Source organism: Salminus brasiliensis, chromosome 2, assembly GCF_030463535.1.
Source record: "Salminus brasiliensis chromosome 2, fSalBra1.hap2, whole genome shotgun sequence".
Classification (NCBI taxonomy): domain Eukaryota; kingdom Metazoa; phylum Chordata; class Actinopteri; order Characiformes; family Bryconidae; genus Salminus; species Salminus brasiliensis.
Genome location: NC_132879.1, coordinates 53,537,634 through 53,559,476, shown reverse-complemented (window position 1 = coordinate 53,559,476; position 21,843 = coordinate 53,537,634). Strand labels below are relative to the sequence as shown.

General features: G+C 44.6%; 1 protein-coding gene and 1 long non-coding RNA gene across 8 annotated transcripts in view; one reads left to right on the top strand and one right to left on the bottom strand.

The window, feature by feature from the left end:
• foxp2 (forkhead box P2) overlaps window positions 1–21,843 on the top strand; it is a 120,296-nt gene that overhangs the window by 27,615 nt on the left and 70,838 nt on the right. For 2 of the 6 annotated variants that reach the window (XM_072673168.1, XM_072673166.1), the window contains exon 4: window positions 20,385–20,562. The exons of 1 other annotated variant lie outside the window; for it this stretch is intronic. In XM_072673168.1, coding sequence (XP_072529269.1) covers window positions 20,395–20,562 — 168 coding nt within the window. In that variant the 5' untranslated portion in view covers window positions 20,385–20,394. Of the gene's footprint in view, window positions 1–9,260; window positions 9,288–10,541; window positions 10,739–20,384; window positions 20,563–21,843 lie in introns of those variants that run through there. 3 more of the 6 variants (XM_072673167.1, XM_072673171.1, XM_072673170.1) reach the window with 3 other exon arrangements.
• LOC140549484 (uncharacterized) lies at window positions 5,817–9,847 on the bottom strand. 2 transcript variants are annotated; one of them, XR_011978985.1, is made up of 3 exons: window positions 9,662–9,847; window positions 7,822–8,031; window positions 5,817–7,011 (listed from the first exon to the last, which is right to left on the bottom strand). It is a non-coding gene; the product is annotated as an uncharacterized lncRNA (long non-coding RNA). The 2 variants fall into 2 exon arrangements; XR_011978986.1 differs by having other exon boundaries at window positions 7,826–8,031.

The window sequence follows — 21,843 nt, the reverse complement described above, 5'->3', positions numbered from 1 at the left end:
TTCTGTAGACCTACCCTTATGTTTATGTGAACGATATAGACAGCGTCTGTATGAACGCTGTCGAGGATGCGTAGTAATGGACCGCATTCGAGGAACACTTCAAGACAGTGGGAGTTTTCCTTGCTTTTTTCATTTATTTTGTTGACGCTTGATGTGAATTTCAGGCTTGACAATTTCAGAATAATTATGCTGTCCGTTTCAGCTCTACAACCCTTCAGACTTTTGATAAAAGGATACATTTGAGTGCATTTAGCAAAATCCCTGTAAAACCACCTTCTGCTTCAAATTGAATCTTCTGTCTGAAGGTTCGAAGCAGTTGTAGTCGCAGTGTTTCGCTGTGGTGAGCGTCTGTTGTTTGTTCAGGTTTTGATTGCTTGTTGTTTGAAATGGAATCTGTGTGTTTTGGTGTAAACGCTGGGGCTTTTAAGTCCCACACCTTTGTCGCGTCTTTTTATTTTTTTGCCGTAAACAATTACAATTTCTGCGAGTCCAGGAATTAATGGAAGCCATTTATGTTGGGGGGGGGGGGGATTTGTACATTCAGTCCTGTTTTCAGTGTCGCCACGGACGGCGTTTCTGCGCTTAAATTATAGAACACGGACTGCTTTTAAGGTAGTGCGGCGGCAAACTGATAAGTGGCTCATTTCACTTTCTAAACCCTTTTTATTGGAACTGTAATAACCGCTGTAATATAATTTATAATGTATTCCTCCGTTTGCTAATGCCCTTCAATACAGCCGACTGCCGTGGCTGGAATGCGGTCTGAATTTTATTGTGGCTACCTTTTCAAAGACAAATCAATTACATGTTTTTGGTAATGCACCGCAATTCTGCTGTCAATCCGTTTGCGGGCGGCCGAATGGACGGGCGGGAACAAGCGAGGGAGAAAAGAGGTAGGTGCACCGTCAGACCCCAAAGAATAGAAGTGTTTTTTTGTTTGTGCGGTGTGTCATCAGTGGTCCCCAATCAAGAGTATGTATTCTATAACTACTGCAGCCCGAGCCGGAGGCCTTTGAACCAGAGGCAGTGCTATTACGGTCATTTCTACCTGATGGAATATGGACTTTTCACCCGCTGTCCGACTCGGAATATCATTAAAGCAATTGTCGGGAAAAGTTTCCCTCCAACTCGACGGTGAAAGAGTTCGCCGTCTCGGCCAAATTGCAGAGCACAAGACTGAAGAAGGATATCGGTGGGGGGAATCTTTGGGAAGTAAAAATTGCCACTTGCATACTGTCTTTGACCGCGGTGCAAAAGCTTAACCACTCCTGAGGAACATGTGCCGTTTAGGAAGATATAAAGGAGTGATTTTATTACCCGGTACATCTCCCCTCAGAAGCGATTTCATTTCTCCTTTCAGACTCTACAGGAGCCTTTATTTGATCTCATATTCCTGAGTTTAACTGCCTCAAACCAGCCAGCCTCAGTTTATTTTCATTTGGAAAACACATTTTCTGTTCACCTCAAGAGGAGGTGAAGGTGGTGGGGAGGGGGGCTGCCAGGCTCTGTATCGAATGTAAATGTCTTCTTTGAGCCACTTTTCACTCTGGATTATTGGATCCCAAACTTCTCATTCCCCTCCCACCTGGGCCGGCAAGAGAGGCGCACGGCCGGCGTTCGTGCGCTCCACGCTCGCCGCCGAGGCGGCCAAGACGCGGTGTCTCGTTTCTTTCTCCTGCGAGGCTACGCATTCATGGGCAGTGGCTGCCTTTTACACATGTTGTAACAGGCTTTGTATGGGTTACGATTGGGGTTGGGAATTATTGTAGTTCTCCATCCCGGCCATTAGGACTCCTTCTGTAGTTGATTTTCACTGTTTAGTAAGTCTGACTAGATTGGGCCAAACTCACAAGCGCTAGCCCTCCTGCATGGGTGACTCCACTGGGTTAGCAGGGTTGGAGTTGGAATGGTCCAGTCAGTCAGTGATTCTCGTTAAAAAAGGCTGCAGCAGTAAATTTAAGAAAGGTTTAATGTCTCGACTGTTGCTTAGACAGCTTGCCGCTTAAACCTAAGCCTAAGGTGTGGTTAGTTGTTGTTATGTGTCTGACTTAGGGTTTAAAATTGTTCTCTTTTTTGTAATTTACGCTAAAATGCACAGTGCTTGCTGCTGGGGGTTGGCAATCTAACGATATTTCATCAAAAATGCAATAAGTTTTGTTATCATGATACAGGCGAGCGTATCGTGGATATGGTCAGTAATTAAGTTACGTTGACCAACTGCACATTTCAGTACAGAGTGTAAGTGGTGCTGTTTAATAAGATTTTGAATAAAAATAGTTAATATATTGTTATTATTTTAAATTGCATTGTATTGTATTAAATCTGCTGCTACTGATACATTTTTCCAGCATAGTAAAATATTGCGATAGATATTGTGAATTGTAAAATTGTCTTTAAATATTGTGATATACTATTTCTAACATATCGCCCACAGCCTGCCTCAGAGTAGGTTTTTTCATGAGGGGTGTACAGTATTACCAGAATCAAAGCTAGAAGAAAGCTAGCCATTCACTCGTAACAGCACATAATAGCATAGTGTGAAAAAACAGGGCAAGACAAAAGCTCTGAAGCTTGAGGCAAAAATAGCCACACATCTTCTGCATGCACTTTATGTTAGCAGTTTTTAAAGGTGTTGCATGATGTGTTTAAGGAATTGATCCCCAGTGATGCCACAGCCATCAGTAGCCAGATGTCCCAGAGACCATAGTTGCCATAGATCGTGCCGGGTAGGATGGCCCGCCCTTTTCCTGATCACTCAGCACAATGCTTATAAGTGATAGGGTCACTAAGAGCTGAGGTAACACATTTTGCAGTTATTGTTCTCCTCCAAGTGTGTTTAGCCGACGTTGCTTTAGCAGCAGTTCACACAGACTTACTTAAGTTTTTCTAAAGTGTTTATTAAGAATTTATTTATACACCGATCAGCCATAACATTATCACTACTTCTTTATTCGCTCGTTGTCCTTTTTATCAGCTCCGCTGACCATATAGGAGCACTGTGTAGCTCTAATTAGTGTAATTCCAGACTGTATCCATCTGTTTCTCCGCATGCTTTGTTATCAGCCTCCTTTCACGTTTTTCAATGGTCAGGACCCCACAGGACTGACCACCACAGAGCAGGTGTTATTAGGGTGGTGGGTCATTCTCAGCACTGCAGTAAACACTGACATAGTGGTGGTGGCGTGTTAATAGTGTGTGTTGAGCTGGTAGTGCCTTTAGAATTGACAGTGAGTGTGGGAACAAGAAGGTGGTGTTAATGTTATGGCTGATTGCTGTACATATTTATCGTATTTGAGATTCTAATTGAATAAATTACTAAATAAAAGCTCTTTTATCAGCATTTATTGATGTTAAATGATACATTACAAAACAATAAGCACCTTATTGTCTATTAAATTTACTGCTTACAGTTCTGTCACTGTTACACAGTCCTGAGTCAGTTATTTATTTGTTTATTTGTTTATTTATTTATTTATTTATTGCCTGGCTGATGTGGAGCGTGCTGTTTGCACAGCTACATTCAGTAAACGCTGTTTGAAAACATTGTTATTAGGCTTGACCCATTTGCATCACCCTCTAGTTCCCTTTGGCGTGTGGAACGGCCTTTGCCCCACTGCGCAGCAGACAGGACGAGAGCGCCAGACTCCTGGGATGAGCTAAGAGTGTATCCCTGCCCGTTTCTCTGCACATGCAACACCTATGTCTGCTCTAAACCCTGTCTGATGACAGCACTATGAAAACATTCTGCAGTTTTCAGAGACCGGAACCCCACTGCCCCCACTCCTCTCTCTTTCCCCACTTCCCTCTCTTTCTCTCTCTCTCTCTCTGGGTAGCCTCCACTGGGCTCAGTTCCATGCAGTGAATTACCTCCAGATGTAATTCCTTTCCCCGCCCTCGCCGAATTAGTGGCTAGTAAAAATTAGGTTTAAATTAGCAGCGGCATGGAGAACGGTTAAGTTTGAAATTTCCATATAATGAGTTTATTATTCTTTGGTGGGATGCCATGTTCCTGAATTAATTTTCCTTCTTTCGAAGGTTTTTTTTGCTTTAATTTGTGTCTGTTTGAATAGACTTAAACTGCTGAATGGATGAGGTTAATGGTAGTACTGAGCCCTGATGTAATGTGAGAGTATCCTGGATTCTCTCCCCCTCTCTCTCTCTCTCCTGCCTCCTTCTCGTTGCACTGAACTTGCTCCTAATTCCTTGCGAATCCGATGGCAACTGCACAAGTATATTATTTCATGTCACTTACGCTGTCTCGTTTTTTCTCTTCCTCGCTTTTGTCTTTTTCCCCCTCCCTATTTATTGAACAGTGCTCAGCCAAAACGGATGAGTGTATTTCGAGGGCCTTTTTTTTTTGTTGTTGTTTTTATTTGTCATTGTGCTGAATGTGTCGAGTGGCTGTTATCCAGTCCTCATCGCATATCCTTTCATCTGATTATAAGTTTGGCAGCCGTGAGCGTATCAAGTCCTGTCACCTACGTTTTCCCCCAATGTGAATCTAATACAAATTGCAGCCTTTACAATATGATAATATCTTGTGTGTGAAAAGGGAAGTAGGCTGTCATGCAGCACGCTTTCATCTTGCTCCAATCTGCTGCATAATAGGTAAACTGCTGTGAGGTGTACTTGCTTGTATAAATTTACCCACACAGTCAAGTCTTTGATTTCATCAACTCGTCTAATTCAAATGCGCTTTTGAAGAAACCCACATTTTAAGGGAAGGTGCAGAAGAGCCAATTTAACCTGGAGTGTCTGTCGCCTTCGCCGGGGCTTTCTGTTTGAAGTGGCCGGTCAGCTTGAACTGTCTGACTTCTATCATTTCTATCTCTTTTATTTCTCTGCTGTAATGTATACTTCAATTCTCCCTGCAGCTGCTGGAGTGGTGCAGGTATCATTAAGCACGAGGGAGAGAGAGAGAGAGAGAGAGAAGGAGAGGGAGAGTGAGAGAGCTCTGCTGAGTGCTGAATGTGGCTCCTGCTTGTGCATGTTGATGTTCCAGGCCTCACGAATGTGTGCTGGTTTATTTTCAATAGGAACCCGAATCAGGGCCCTTCCCTGGAGCTGCTTACTCGGCCTGTTGATATTGAGTCGAGCAAACACTCACTCGGGGATGTCCTGTTGGGCGGCCGGCCAGAGTCGCAAATGGAAGTCACATGTGCAGCGAACTCCCGTGCAGGGATCCTGCTAGGCGAGCGGAGAGGAGCAGGCCCCGGCTCGGCGGGAGGCCTCCTCACACTCGCGCCCACCGGCCTTAATTAGCGTTTTAATGGCGCAGCTTATTTACCCGCCCGGATAGCGGCTTATTTTGATGTGCATTGTGTCTGTCCTGAGATTTGTCCCTTGCTCCTGTGCTCCGGGCTTGTTACTTTCCAGATTAATGTTAAAGATTAAGTATACACACGCTTACTGTGCTTATTGTTGAGATTTGCTCCCAATCCCCCCCCCCCTCCCCTCCACACACACACCCACCTCTCCCTTGTCTGCTAAAATTTATATATATGCAAATATATTTGGACACTATCATTATAGGCTACTTAATAGGGATTTCATTAAGGCTATGCCAGGCAAGGCAAAGGCAAGTTGCCATGGATACTCCAGAGCAGGTACTCAAGTACAGTATATTACGATGTTTAGCTCTGCCTTATATCAGCAATGTGTTCTAATGGTCAATTTCTGGCCATGTTGATCTACGATGAAGAACATCATTAAGCTGAAGAGACAGGACCCTATTAGTTTGCTATTAATATCTTTACTTTTTTTCACAAGACCAAGGACTTGCACAAAGCCATTATTTATGGACATTTCCACCCGTGTAGCGTAATTAGACAAACATACTCACACCCTGGAAGTGGTCTGAGAGTCTTGTGTAGCAATAGCAGCACTAAAGGAGCGAGCCACTATGTTCTGTGCAGGGGATTAGACTCTTTTTCTGGTGGGATTTCACAAAATAAAGGTGGTGGAACGATCTTTGTGTGCAATTATGGAGTTGTTGACTCGCTTTTGCCATTCAAGAAGACATTTTTAGTCATTTTGTGATTTAGCAATTTGCGGTATTAAGCCAGCGCCCACCATTCAGACCACATTTAACCAATTACACTGCACTGGCCCTGCATATATGGCCTCTGACGCGACAGATCTCTCGGTGATGATGCCGATCATGTTTGGTTAGACTGAACTTAGCGTGCTTAGTGGCTGAGTTATATTTGAATTTGCTTTGTTCAAATGTCACAATCTATTGAAATCCCATACATGTGCAAATAAAGGGAGGTCTATGGGCGAGAGGCAGACAGCGAGCAACACGCCGGTGAGTTTATTAGGCAATGTTTACAAGTGCCGTGCGCATGCAGCACGGCTCGGACATGGGCTGCAGCGAAAGAGGGGGAAGGGGGAATGGAGGTGGAGATGAACTCAAGTGGATAACTCTTCAACCAGAGAGAACAGCTTTGATGCTTGTGGCAATTCTGCGAGGCCTGAAACGCATCAAATTCTCAATGACTGCACACGGGCGAAGGCGCGTGGCCTTGCCTTGCTCGAGATTCGCTCATTCATCTGCTTTTCATGATGTACGCTATACCATTAAATCTATGGTAATTATTAACACACCATTGGTTTATGCGAGTGCTTAGCATGTGTGTGTGTGTGTGTGGGGGGGGGGGTTGGGCTGTGTGATTGTTACTGTAAGACAGACTGGTGGCATTGGGCTCAGGGAGGCCACATCACCCCCCGTGAGGGAGCGAGGAAGACGGAGATGGGCTCTTGACACTGTCTGCTGGCTCGGGGCAGCACGTTTTTGTGTCTGCTTTAATTGAAAATGAATCGTTAGAGGGGGTTGCTATGGAAATTATGCCATTGCTTGGAGACGGAAAGCTCCACCGGCATGGCGGTGACCACCGCGCACGGGCGGCAACGCCGTTCTCACCCCCCACCCACCCGCCAGCTTTCTTCTGCCACCGCTCAAGTGCCGCTGCTGGGATTGCTTGTCCTCATTGACCTTGGCCGGCCATAGCTCTGCAAAATGAAGAATAAAAGAGAGGGAAAGACAAAGCAGGGAGGAAATTAGCATCGCACTTACATGAGGAAGCACCGGCTACGTCCCTAGCTGGACTGTCAGAATGGGCCGGGTTGAGCTAAAATGCTCACCAGCCTCCACCAGCTGCCATTTGATGTAGCAACCTTTGCTCTGCCTTGTTTAGTGTTTCTCCCAGCGCACAGGTTGAAGGCCAATGAAAACTGTGTTGCAGTTCTTGGCCTCAGATCAACAGTTCTAATGATATCATACTGGTAAAATATGCTCCAGTTCAGCTGGTAGATAACGCACTGTTCAGAGCCTGTTAAATCATGCCAGCAAAGTGCTCCAAGCGGAGAAATGGTCTTGCACTGCGTTGGAGGCGAGATCTTTAACTAAATAAATCTGCCATGCCTGCCTTGGGTGGATCTCGCGCAACATGAAAGTTCTTGCTCACTACTTGCAGTATATGTGTGTGTGTGTGTGTGTGTGATGCTTTGGCGGTTTGTGGACATGTAAGAAAGAGTATTGATCTCGTAAGTGGGCTGAGTCTGTGTTTTTATGTCATTTTTATATTAATCCTGGCTGAGGAGCCAATATTTTGATCCATCTAAACAATATTCACTCCCCTTTCTCTTCTTGGCAATGTTTTCGGCTCCCTCTCACACACACGCACAGTTTGCCTGTAATGTTGAGCATGTTGCCTGTACATAAACAGCTGGCTCCCTCCCTCTCCCACTCCTCTTCCAGTTGTGTGTACACTCACACACACACACACACACACACACACACACTCACACACACTTACTCACTCACTCGCTCACTCACACCAAGCCAGACAAGCCTCACTCTTCTCCTCAGTCTCCCCAAGTCCATGTGGCAGAGGAAGCTCGTAGCAGATGGACTTGCTTTTTTGCATCTGCTGCGCGCAGACCGGCCTTTGTACTCCACTCCTGGGGGAGAGTGAGGGCTTTCTTCTCTGCAAGTAGATTCCTGTCTGTTGGAGCGTCTAAGAAAAACATCTGTGGCATGCAAGGAGGGGGGGACAGGGTAGGGGGGGTAAGGCAGAATTGACAAAAGGGTTGACAAACACCATTAGCCGAAGATGTTCCATGTCATTGCTAGTGTGTACTGTTTACAGTACGGCGCATATGTCAATACATCACTGTGAAGGCTGCCTGGCAGCAGCCCCTTGCTCTGCGGTTCTAATTAAGGTTAGTAAATGGAGGAATCCGCAGCTGAAAAGACTGAGGCTTGATTAACATCTGTAAAGACAAATTTGCCTTTGTGAAGTGGTTTCCAAGCTTTATCTGACGCGGGAGGAAAAGCTGTGAAAAGGCTTGTCTGGTTTGCGTTTTCCCTCCTCCTCCTCCTCCTCCTCCTCCTCTTTTTTTTTTTTCCTTCCTCTTCTTCTTCGTCTCCCCTTCTCTTTCTCCTTCTCCTCCACTCACAACTCACATATTTTCTCTGTAAGGCCTTTTTTTTTTCCTTGCTTGCTTTCTTGTTCTCTTTTTTTGGGTTTCAGCAGGCTTGCCCTAATAAGGGAAGCAGCAGGCGTATTTATCGGCATGCCGGCAGTGTTTTTATTGGTGCGTTTGACTGTAGTTGACTGTACTTTACTGTAGTTTACTGTAGTCTTCTAAAACTGAGTGAGCAAGTGAGTAAGAAAGTCGAAAAGGAGTAGTTAAGACTTCTCCTATTCGGCTACCTACACCAGGTCACTACCCCCATAAAAAGGGGAGGGGGAAAAAAAAAGAAAGAAGTCCTCTGAGCCCCTTCCTCCTGCAATCACCCCCCCCCCCAACCCCTCTACACACACACACACAGCACAACCCCAGCCCCTAGCACACCCCCACCAACCCCATCATATTGCTTGATTTTCTTTTTTGTGTACGATTAGTCCAGGCGTGCCAAAACAATAAAGAGGTCTGGCTGATTTTGCCTTAATTACCTTCGCGAGTGAAGCGCAGAGGCTGTGGGACGTGACGGGGCAGAGGCTGCTCTGGCTGTCGTGTAAATACCGCTGTAAATAGTTCTTTGATGATGGCTTTGACAGTGAGCGTCAGCTAGTTTTTTTTTCTCCCCCCACCACCACTACACTCTTTTCTGCCCCCCCCCCCCCCTTTTCTATTTTTTTCTCACTCTCTCTGATGCTGTTGCCTACCAGTGGCATTCTTTTCCCCCTCATTTTGATTCATATTAATGCTTCAAGGCTTCTAAGAATATCTTCAAATGACTCTACCTTTGGGGAGTGGGATTCTCTGTCATTGTTTAAAAGGTAGGTTACTTTTCTCTCTCTCTTTCTGACAGCTTCTGAGCGCTGACGTGTTTGTGTACCGCTCCGAGGCACATTCCCGATATGTGCAGCGTGCAGTTATTATTATTATTATTATTATTATTTATTTTTTTTATGCTTTTCCAGTTGTTTTATTCGAGCTGTGGTGTTCCCTGGCAGTTAAAGACAAGAGGTTGCTAATTGTTGTTTAGGGGAGCGTTTCCCTCCCTCGTTTGTCTTGTCCGCGGAGGCTACCAGCTGCCGGCTACTGGCTGCCGGCTGCCGGTCGTTCTCTGAATAGACCGCTCTCTCACTCACACACACGCGCGCAGACACACAGGCAGGCAAGGCTGGACTAGAAAAGCAGGCACACGTACCTTGTGGAGGAGAATAAAGGGAAACCCCAGGCTTGTTAAGTCCCCACAGCCTTGGAGTCGGAGGAGAGAAGCCTGTGCGCGAGTGCCGCCACCTCCACCACCTCCGCCGCCGCTCTCACAGAGGCAGGGGCGCCTGTCGGAGCGCGAGCGGAGGAGCAGCTCCCCGCACAGCCTCTGAGCGAGAGGCTCTCACACACACTTACAGAGACACACACACACACACACACACACAGCTTCAGCCGCGGTGCAGCGCAGGCTCACTCTCTCTCTCTCACACACACACACACACACATACACACTCACTCAGCACACACTCACCTCTCCTCTGACTCTGTAACTCACCGAAGAGCAGAGTGGCGCTTTGCAAAAGAGAAGGCGCAAAGGGACCCTGAGTTTCGGAGGTCATTTTCAGAGCAGAAATAATTGGCACGTCTTTTAAGCAGTCCACGAGTTTAATCGGCGCTGAAAAATGAAACCATCAGTAGTAATTGTAGAAGTAAGTGTGTTCTATTTCAGTAGAAGAAGGAGAAGTAGTGGTGGTGTGATGGTCTAATTATTTCCAGCGTGTCCGAAAAGGAGAAAGACAGCTGATCAGGGTGATAAATTTCCATTTCGGACACTTTTCAGTCCACCCCACCCTCCTCTGCCCCCCTTCTGCCTGGACAGGCACGCCGCCGCTGTTTCGGCTCCCCCCCAAAAAACCCCAGCGACTCCTATTGGGCCCCTTTCTGTCTGTCTGTCTGTCTGCCTGCCTGCCTGTCCTCTGCTGTAATTGCCCGGTGACAAGTGGAAATGATGGAATAATTGTCAGGCAAGAGGGGTCCTTTTTTTCCCCCCCTTTCCTCCTTTTCTTTTTTCTAATGGGTGTACCGGTGACTTAAGTATGCATGAGCAGCGTGCGAGGGACGGGGGGTGAGCGAGGCGCTTGTTTATGATGCCAGACTGTATAAACACAGTTGGAGTGATGACACAGATAAGAGCACGCCGCTGCCCGTGACAGCAGCCGCCAGCGCGCCGCCAAACAGCCAGCACAGCACAGCACAGCACAGCAGCCCCGTCCCCGCTCCCCACATGCAGGTAACACCCGCTAACCTCTCTCCATCCATCTCTCTATCCACTCTCTCCTCGCCTTCCCCACTCTTTCCCTCCGTCCTCGCCTCCCGGCGCTTTAGCGAGCGGAGGATCCATCCTGCTCTGGCTTGTTCCATTTGCTTTTGTCTCTGGGTTAATTACTGCTGATATGGCAATCACAGTGATGAATGAATGTGTGTGTGAGTGAGTGTGAGTGTGTGTGTGCGCTAGTGTGTGCGTGTGCAAATGTGTGTGTGTGTGTGTGTGTGACAGAGAGAGAGTGCACGTGTGCGGGAGAACAGACTAGTTCAACTTTGCCTCGTCTGCTTGTGTGGTTTTATTTGAAGTGTGTTCGGTGTTTGGGAATGTGCTGCTGCCGAGTTTACAATGTGCTAATAGGCCAATCCAGCGTCATTAAAATCAAGAGGTGAAACTAATGTTTTTATTGGGCTTCGCTGTCGGTATCTACTGGTGGTGATATAAAGGAAAAAGAGGAGGAAAGGCCGTAATGTTTCTTTAATAAGCTAATAGTGGTAAAATATAAATGACTCGCATATATCTGTTTTATTACGGAGAACTTCCGTATTTTTCTTCTATATTATTCCGTATTATTCTTGCGTTTTTTTATGTTTTTAATTTTTTAAGGAGTTATTCCCATTTTCCGCCGTCAGTCGCAACTTTACAGAGCCTATCCCACTCCGAGGAGGAGGGGTCAGTAGTAAAATTATGAGCGGTGAAATACTAATTATCTCTATCAAAGGCGGGCGGATAATTTGTTTACTTAAATATTCATGAGGGCGAGTAAGGCATAGGTATTGGGCTATTGTGAGCATATTATTAACATTTCATAGGGCTTGTGCTGGAATGCAGAACGGCTCTTCTTCATAATTTAATACCCCCATGCATAATGAGCTACGTGATTAGTTTGTATGGAGAAGCGTTCCGACTGCGTTCTGAAGACTAGGGGTAATTCACATTGTTCTCAAGAGTCTGAACATAATAGGTTCTTTAGTGCACTGAAATTAAATGCTACACATTTGATATTTCGGCTGACAAATCCCCTCGGCAATATCCCGGCATTCTGTTTTGAGCCTGTTGTGTGTTTGTTTTTTTTGTTTGTTTTTTTTTGTTTTTTAGTCCCTCCACCCCTCCACCGTCTTCCCCCTCCCTCCTCCCTCCTCCCCCTCACATCCTCTCTAAAAACAATGAATTTTCAAATTGTTTAACTAAAACACATGTTTACCTCCATGTTTTATTTAGAATGCACCCGGGCCAATTAACACCGTTCATTAGCCGAGCGGGGTATTTGTTTTGAAAGTTTAACCAATCACTTTGTTATGCTAATTGTGATGTAATTTAATTTGAGTCCCCGTAATGATGATGCCGCTATTATCCCCATAAATGATGCAGTTAAGCATCACAGGCTCATTTGCATGTGCTTGAAGGGGGGAAGCTGGAGGAGCTGGCTGCAGCAGAAGCAGCAGCAGCAGCAGCAGCGGCAGCAGTATTCTCCCTGCTTTCATTTTCCACCTCTGTTCCCTCCCGCCCTTCGGCTCCTCCCGGCCTGTCGGTCCCTATTGATGATCAGCACTTTTATCTGATATTTTAATGACAAAGAGCGGACCGACTGATTACTCGCAGTGCAGAAGAGAAAATTAAATAAGTGAAATAAGAGATTATTAAAAAATGCAAATAGCATTTCCCCCCTCACATATCAAACCTTGAGTGAAGTCTATAGAAATTTATTAATGGTTTATGTTTTTCTTTTTTCCTTTTTTTTCATTGTTTAAAAAGAAAAAATCTACCTGCTTGGATTTGCATTTGCACATGAAAGTGCTTCTTTGTTGGCAGGAGTTTAATTTCTGATTTGAATCCATCCAGTAGGCTTTAGTGGTTACGCAGCAGGCTGATGAGGTGTATGTGCTGAAGTATACTCTGGCTTCAGTTTGTACTGAGTGATGCTTGGATTAAAAAAAAAAATCAATTTAAAAACTCTAAAAAGAGGAGCTTCCTTTTGTGAGGACACTTTTGAGGAGCCTTCAGCCTGCTTGGCCTAGCCTGTGACTAAGCCGCTGCTAAAGACTGCCCATTATCTGTTTTGTCGAGGGTTAGACTTGGGTAATTTTCCTCTGGAAAGATTATTTTTCTCTTGACCAATCCCGCCTGTTACGGCCCTAATTGGTTACATAAATCTTGTCTGGTATGAATGAGAAATGTTGCGGTGTTGTCAAGTATAATCTTCACCCTTATTTACCAATTCATTAAGATCTATCGATGCAGGACTGGGGAGAGGGAATGACAACATAAATCAGAGCCGGGGACATAATGACCCTAATCAGCCCCAAATAACTGGAAACGTCACTATGAGCTATGTCTCTATGGCTGCGCAGCCGTGTGGCAGTGCGGCTGGGCCGCTTCCTCGCTCCCGCCAGCCCCTTTCGCCTCTTTCCCCTAGCCCCCTTTTCCCCTCGCCGTCGACGCCGCTGTCTGCCCCTCAGTTTCCTTTGCCACGGGACTCTTAAGCACCTCTTAACACTGGTATGAGAAAGTCAATGCCCCCTTTTAATATCTAACCCCCTCATGTGCTACCACCACCCCCCCCCCCTCTCTCTCTCTTCCCACCATCCATGCAAAAAAGCTTAAAAAAAAACGGAAGGAAAAAAAAAAACAGCCGGTGTCACTTAGGATAATTGGACTAGAACAGAGCCACTGTGAAATGAAATATGCATTTGAGTCGGGTAAATAGTCCAGGAAGATGGATAAATAGAGCTTTGAGTGAGTGACTGAGTGAGTAAGAGAGAGAGAGAGCGAGAGAGAGAGAGAGAGCACTTGCCTCAGAACTGTTCTCCTGCCAAAGCTGATTGGAGCAGACAATGGGGCCTCCCCCTTTTATAGGTCAATTACTGATGATTAGGTGGGCTGAGTTAATTAAAGAAATTACCCAAAATGAAAACGGGTGGACTGCTTGATTAGATAGTGTCACTGTCTGTTCACCTACTTTCTGAGCCTTGTTCTGCTCCTACGGGGAGGTGCTTTGGCTGGGTACAGTTTTAATTATATGGAAAGCACTGAAGACTGGAGTACAGGGGTACTAGAGTAGACAAGAGACGATGTCTACTCCACACACTTCAGATTTTACCCCACTTTATCTGGGGTGTCCAGGCTTTTAATCTGAAATACTGAAATATTAAAACATATTTAGCACAAATGAATTAGTGCTTTTTGGGGGGGTTTAACAGATGAAGACGGTTGGTTTATTGTAGTCGGTGTTGATATGCTGATTGTTATGAAGGAATGAGAGGGAATAAGAGGGAATGTGAATTTATTGCGGTTATTGCAGGTTTCATAGAGAAGTGCATTTATGTCATTGAGGCCCTTTTTGAGCTCAGCCTGTTTCTCCCTCAGCAGATCCCACACCCCTCACACAAAGATTGCCTCACTTCTTGCCTCTTTTTCTCCCTTTCCTTTCTTCCTTTTATCTCCCTTCGCCTTTTCTTGTTCTACTAATGTAAATAGAAGCGAATTAACGCTCTCCGCAGAATGACTCCTATGACATAAAGACTATTTATTGTCGGCTGAAGTGATGAATTGAAATTTGACGGCCTTTTTTTCCACCCCTAAATGTGCTCTCTCGCACCACAGATAACAACATTTGATTCCGTTACTTTGCATAACGTTAATCCGAAAAATCCATCTTATTATTCCCGGGCTCCTTTCATTTTTGCAAGTAGTAATTTTTGTAAATATGATTTTTTTTTTTTTTTGCCCACTCTCTCTTTCCAAAGCAATCTCATCCATTGTGAATCACTTTGAAATCCTCCTATCTGAGAGCAGCGGCGCACTATTACTCAGGTTTATATGGGAGTCGTTAACTCTCTGTATGGTGGCCCTTTAAAGCCAAAAAAGATCATCTGGCGTGCATTGTTAATCTTCAGAGGACTTTTGAATGTTAAAAGTGCCCGTATTTATTCTCCCGCGCCTTAAAGGCCGCTTTTATAGACATGCTGTTTATTAGTCACTGTAATTCTTCCGCCCTCCGCAGTACCTGCGTTTGCGCGCTAGAGCAGCGGATCAGACGCGGAATCGGATAACATGTCAGCCGGTGTGGCCGAGCTGGCGTGTTTCAAATGGTGCAAATCTGGCATTTTGATTTATTAAGCAATCCCGACTATTAAATATTTGAGCCCACTGGCTGCTGCACTTCTTTATTTTGTATGCATTGTAACTTATGGCAATGATGAATTAATTTCAGTGGAGCACAGAATTTGTGATTATTTTAAACACTATCCATATCTTAACTGGATCAGAGTGGGAGTAGCTAGCAGACTGTGAAATGTAATTTTTAAGGTTTTTTTTTCCCCCCTCCGCCCGCACTGGTGGAATTCCTAGCACCTGAGCAAATGCACTGATAATGAACAGAGTCCGAGTCTGGCTGTTTCTGACGCCTCTCTGAAAGAAGCATCGGGCTCTTCACCACCGCCGTTCTCTGTGCTCTCTGTGTTTGGTGGAGAGGGCAGCTACTTTAGCCAAGAGGTCATCTCCTAACAAACTGGCCCATTGTCACAGCCTTGAAGCTAACGCTGAGGCAGGAGACGCATTCCAGGCATTTGGCTGCGATTTAGGAAAAGCAGGGTCTTGTCAGTTAATGAGTCAACATTAGCGTCTTTGAAGTCAGCTTACCGAATTGGTTTGTGCTTGTGTGTGTGTGTGTGTGTGTGATCATACACGCATATGTGTGTGTGTGTGTGTGCGTGAGTGAAACATCTGGGCTGTAAGTGGCTCTCTCCCCTCCCACACCTTTCTTCCTCCGTCTGCTTATATCCCCCTGAAATCACAGCCGTAGCCCTGAATGCGTTGTCAGGATTCTGTCTGGGATTTTTCACCTGATGGAAAAGACAGAATTGCACGTCGTATGAATTCGAGAGCAAACATTGACACAGACAGAGAGGAATCGCGAGTGTGGTAGAGCTACAGCGCTCCAAAAAAAAAAAAAATCAAACCAGGAATACAAAAAAAAAGAGACGGGCCAAATGTCTGTGCAGACGAGAGCTGCAGCGATTGGTTTCATCAAGTCGGCTTGGAGCTTGTGGAAGCTCTTGGAGTGTTTGAGGGCTGAAATGCAGCCACTTTAACTTCTTACGAGGGAAGCTTGACGATATCAGAATCACAGCGGTATTGACTGATAATTCCGACTGCCGTTTGATTTCGCCTGCGTTTGGAAACCTCTGTGTGAAGTCCTCAAACCGAGACTGCTGGGGAAAGTTTCAGTGTGGGTGTGTAGGCCGTAAACAACCCAACATGTCGGTAAGCAAAGTAAGCAAACCAAAAAAGAGGCTCGAAGCTGAGACGTCAAGATCTGTTTTGTAGAACTGATGAAAGTCTGCTGACTGTTGAAGCGCCTGCTGCCCTGTTTTCACTTCACCACTGCATTTCAACACTGCCTGGCTGCTAATAATAAAAATAATGTACGTCAGTTTTGTGATTTTGACTCGTTTCCTTGCTAATAAACCCTCCACAAGAGAATCACCGCTGTCACACAGAAGATATACACACACCTTGTATCTCCAAAAAGACAACTTTACAGGAGAAGAGAAAAACGTCTTCATTTTCAATGGAAGTCAATGTAAAAAAGAAATATTCCAAGTCATTTTGCTGCATTTCTGTTGCTCCATTCATCACAATTTTCTCAAACAGTATAAAGAAAAGCTGCCAGATTTAGAATTTGCCAAAAAATTAAAAACAGCAAAAGTGAAGGTACATACTATAAATATTGCCTATAGCTTTAATACAGTATTAGATTTAGTCCCACGTTAGATCACAGTTCCCCTCACACTCTTCATATCGCTGCATCCCTGCTCCTCACCCCTCTTTGTTTGACTGCTTTTTTTTTCTTCATCCTGATCTATTGAGCTACTCTGGAGGCAGGGGTTGCTGTAATGGGCGATATACTCAGCCAGAAAGTTATGAATACACAGACAGTCAGTTTTCTATGGATGCTCTCCATTGCTGTGTGCTGGAAAGTGGCCTGACTGTACAGTTACAGGCACAGCACTCCTAACAGGAGCTGTAAATATTGTTCCAGTGGGGCTAACCTTCTGCCCCAGTGGGTTTTTAGGAAAGGACAGTCTGATACAGTGACAGGCTGCGAGCCCTTAGGGCCAGCGTGTATGTGTTTCTGCCGAGACAGAGGTGTGTGTGTGTGTGTGTGTGTGTGTGATGAACACATCTCTCTCCATCCCTCTCCCTCTCTCTCCCTCTCCCTCTCTCTCTCTCGTTCTCTTCCCTGTCACTGTCCATCTCTCTCAGCCCGTACAGTGAGCAGTGACACTCCTCCAAGTCCGTGGCGCGCACGGCGCTCACTCCTCCCCTGCTCCGTGGCGTGGAAACGAATGCAGGCGAGGGTGTGTTTCTAATTGACATTGTAATTGGCAGATTTGAATGCTGCTGTTAGATGGCTAATTAATTTATCTCACCGCTGTCATTAAGGTTAAAGCACCATCTGATCTCCCTGAATACACTTTGCATACATCTGCATGCCTATTATTTCCCAGTTACACACCTACATACAACTTTTGGATAATGTGGCTTTGGAGGTAAATATGGTGTTAATGATGTGTGTGTGTGTGTATGTGTGTGTGTGTGTCTTTTAATGATCTCATCAGTATTCCAAGGCATTAATGGTAAATCAGGTTCCTGATTTTTTGAAGAAAAGTGTGGTTGGCGTATTATACATTTTTTATCAATTTTTTTTGGAGGGGGGGAAGAAAAGCTGAAGCTGCTCCTCGGTGTGTGTGCATGTGTGTGTGTGTGTGTGTGTAAAATGTTAATATTCCATTGGAATTCCGAATTGAATTTCTGTAGAAATAATCACCATCTTTTCTTTTGAAGAAATTATATTTGAATTTCCAATTTATTAAACAGGCATGTCGGAGTGGTCTTAATTGGAGGTTTGTAGGTTTTGAGTTGATTTTTCAGGGCGGATTAACTTTTCTTCTTTTTTTTTTTCTTTTTTTTAATCTTTCTTGCTTTTCTTATCTCCGTCTTCAAGTTATGCACTCCATTGCTGTTAAAAAACACTCCATTAGATTGTTCTTAGAATGGGAGTAAAGGCAATCAGGCACTCTTTCTCTGAATATTTAAAACACGGGGCATGTAAAATTTATGCCTAATTTGAATACTCATTAGTCCCCTGATCTCTACGGCAGCTTTGTGTTTCTTCAAGAGAGATTCATCAGCACCTAGTCGTCATGCTCTCTCTCTCTCTCTCTCTCTCTCTCTCTCTCTTTCTCTCCCTTTTCCTCTCTCTCTGTCTCTGTCTCGTGTCTCTCTGTGTGAGTTAATGCTGTGTACATGTTAATAGCTGGCATTGTTTGCAGCTATAAGCACGTCTAGTTAGTTGTTTGTTGGCCGTGGTGTGAGCAGCTGTCACCCTCAGTGCTGAACTTAAGTCCTGGTCGTCTCTCTCTCTCTCTCTCTGTGTGTGTGTGTGTGTGTTTGCTTTTTTTTTTTTTTTTTCCTAGCCGGTTGTCGAGGCGTCCTTCTGGACGGCACTCACTCACACGCACGCAAACTGCCTCCGCCGCCTCCCGCTTTTCAGCAGAAGAAAGCCCCCGTGCCGTTAAAATGCCATTTACTGATCTGAAAAGCAGCCACGGATTAGAAGACGTCTTCTTTGTTGTGTCGAGCATTTGATTATCGGTGTTATTTTTCAACGCTAAGCTGTCTCGCTACTGTATACTCTTATTCAAAGCGCCGCACTAATTGCCCATGCAGAGCAGGTGACAAAATTGATGTGCTTAATCTAGGCAGAGGAGGACGGCAGCCCTGTCAGAGAAATAAATGAAAATATTGCTCGAAAACGAATCCGCTCTAAACATTACATGAGATTAGGGTTATTATACAGGGGTGTGTATGTGTGTGTGTGTGTGTGTCGGGGGTGGGGGGGGTAGATGTGGTCTCCATTAATATAATTAATATTGTTTATATTTTAATAAGATGAAATATGAGACATCCAGTAATAATTTCCTGAGAGGAACAAAATGTGTAATGGGGAAGAAAAGGATAAAAAAGGAGGGGGGGGGTTGAGGGGTTTGGGGTGTGGGGGGGGGTGAAGAAGGTGTTTTAATGAGTGTGTGAATGACAGAGAGGCGATGAGGTTCGGGCTGCGGAGTGTGTGAATTAAAAAGGCTCTTGTGGGTATATTAGCTATGCAGAACACACCTTGAATTGCGTTTGTTGGGTCAGGCCGATTCTTTTATTTATTGCAAGGATCTCCACAGATCTTGGCAGGACTCCTCATTGGCCCTTTGAAAGTACAGAGCATTTATGCAGGGAAAATGATAAAACATTTATTACTAGAGAGGAGGTAATATGCATAATTTATGCTGTTTTTAGCACAATCATTAGTGATATTCGTGATAGATTTTTTTTTCTTTTCTTGTACCCCCCCACCACCACCACCACCACCACCACACTACACACACCCCACCCTGCACCCTTTTTTTTTTTTTTTTTTTTTTTTTTTTTAATATCTAATAGACTAATAGATGGTGGTGAAATTAATTTAATATCTTTCATTTATTTGTCCGTGTTAAAACCGAGGCTTAGGACACCCGCGCCGTCAGATTCGGGCTCTGTGTCCACAGTAATTGTGCTCTGGGGATGGCGGCACTAAATGTTTTAAATGTCTGGGAAATAATTGAATATCGCAGGTTTGATTAAACTAAGAAAAAAGAGACACACAACTAGTCAATATGTGACATTAGGGGTTTTTTCATTTTTAAAAAAAAAGAAAGAATTTAATAATTAATAATTTATTTATTTTTTAGGCAAATTTCATTTAGCTTCAGTTAAAGGAGAAGACCATTGTATCGTTCATCACAGGATGGTACCATGTGATTTGTTACACTCCCCCTCCTCTCCTCCTTTTTTTCCTCTCCTCCTCTCCTCCTCTCTTCGTCTCCGAGACCCAATTTTAATTTTGCATGATTAGCTGTGCGTCATTAAGCAACTTCATTCAGTCGAGACGCAGCGTAAAAAAAACTCTGACACTGTCAAGACGGGGGGATATTTTGGGAGCACGAACGGGGTCGAATGGGGAAAATGCACTTATTATGACGTGTGTGTGTGTGTGTGTGTGTGTGTGCATGTGTGCAATTTTTATGTTTATATGTTAGATTTCACTCTAACAAAAAGAAAAAATCAGATCCAGCAAATCCAAAAGTGGGAACCTAAAAAAGTCCCATTTATTTACATTTTTTTTATATATATATATAATTTTTGTGGGGGTTTTATGTGTAAAATCTTGTTTACAAAAACAAGCAAATTTAAAGCAAAGCTAAATTTCCAGATACAAAAAAGCACCAGCACCCTCCTCTTCCTCTTATTCCTCCTCCTCCAACTCCACTCCCCCCCCATGAGCTCAGAAAACGTGCATCTCTTTGTATTGCTTCATTTACACAATGAATGCATAATTTCTCCCGCATCTCCCTCCCGCCCCCCCTCCCCCTGTTAAATGCTTTAATTTGCAGAGAGGGACCAGGGCTTGATAATGGAAATTTTTTTCTCCTTTTTTTTTTCTTTCTTTCAAAAAAAAAAAAAAAGGGGGGGATTGTAACAAGAGCCTTAACTGGTGCCTCTTAATCACTTCTAGGTATTAAGTCATGATGCAGGAGTCGGCCAGTGAGACAATAAGCAACAGTTCAATGAGTCAAAATGGAATGAGCACCCTAAGCAGCCAATTAGATGCTGGCAGTAGAGATGGAAGATCAAGCGGTGACACGAGCAGCGAAGTAAGCACAGTCGAGCTGCTGCATCTGCAACAACAGCAGGTAAGTTGTGTTTCTCGCTCTCAGGGCTTAGATTCACACTGACACGCGGGCGCAGGGGCTCTGAAAACCCACCCACTGTGTGCTCAGACAGGGACTGGACCTCTTTCTGTAGGTTGTTTGTTTTTTCTGTGCTTGATTTTTTTGTTGATTATTGATTTGTTGTTTGTGTGCTGGCTTTGAGGGCTTGCTTGTTTGTAGTGGAGGCTGAGGTGGGCTTGCTGCTTTTGGCAGTTCTGCTGGTGCTAAAAGGGTGCAGTTGTGAGATGCCTGCGGAGATTATGGTGCTCTTTTTCGAGGAGGTATTTACTGGCTTTTATTTGTATTTACGCGCCGGTGTGAGCGGCGCGCTGCTGCCGAGGCCGTGAGCGTGCGTGTGGGAGAAAGGGGGGAGTGAGCCGGCGAGCGTGCAATGCACCGAATGTTTGGCTACTCCAGCTGCCACCAGAGGGCACCCCAACTCGACTTCCACTGGGCTGCTCGCTGAAAAAGAGGGACTTTTCAGATCTGGACCGGTCTGGAGCTAAACTCACTGTGCTGTTTGTTGCAGGAGTTAATGTAGGATCTTAAAGTAACAGCCACGTAGAGAGAACTCATACTTTCGCACTGTTAAATAAGTATTAAATGCTGCTATATTGTTGTCGTATTGTTCCCTTTCGGAATCAGCATTTCCAGAATCAGCTTTTCTTTGCATTGTGGCAAAATTTCATGATGAATGGACCAATAGAAATGCTCCAAAATGACTTGAATGCAGTATTTTTTACATTGACTTTCATTGAAAGTTAAGAAGGTTTTTTCCTTCTCCTGTAAAGTTTGACATTTTGGTGATACAAGCTTTACGCTCGTAACAGTGGCGAGATATTTTAATATATACGTGTAATATGTACACGTATGGTGTGCTTCTCTATATGCATGTATGTGTGTGTGTGTGTTATTGTGGACGCTGTGTTTTTGGGGGACAGCGGATCAGGGGACTTGTGCTGTGTCTCCATTCACTGACTGATGGCTTTGACAGCTCACCAAAAAGCGCAGTGCTGGGGGTCAGGCTGCGCTGCAGGAGAGGTTTAGGGCACACTGGTGCGGGTATGTGTGTGTGTGTGTGTGTATATACGTGTTTCTGCATGAGTGTGTGACTTCTCTGAACATTTTAATTTTCAAATATTTAAGAATTTGGATATATTTATAAACTAGCATGAGTTCTGCCTTTTACATGTGGTGTTGCATTTTGCCAGTATTGTCTGTAGGGAAAGTCTGTAGTTAATAATGCTTTAATTTGTGGATTTA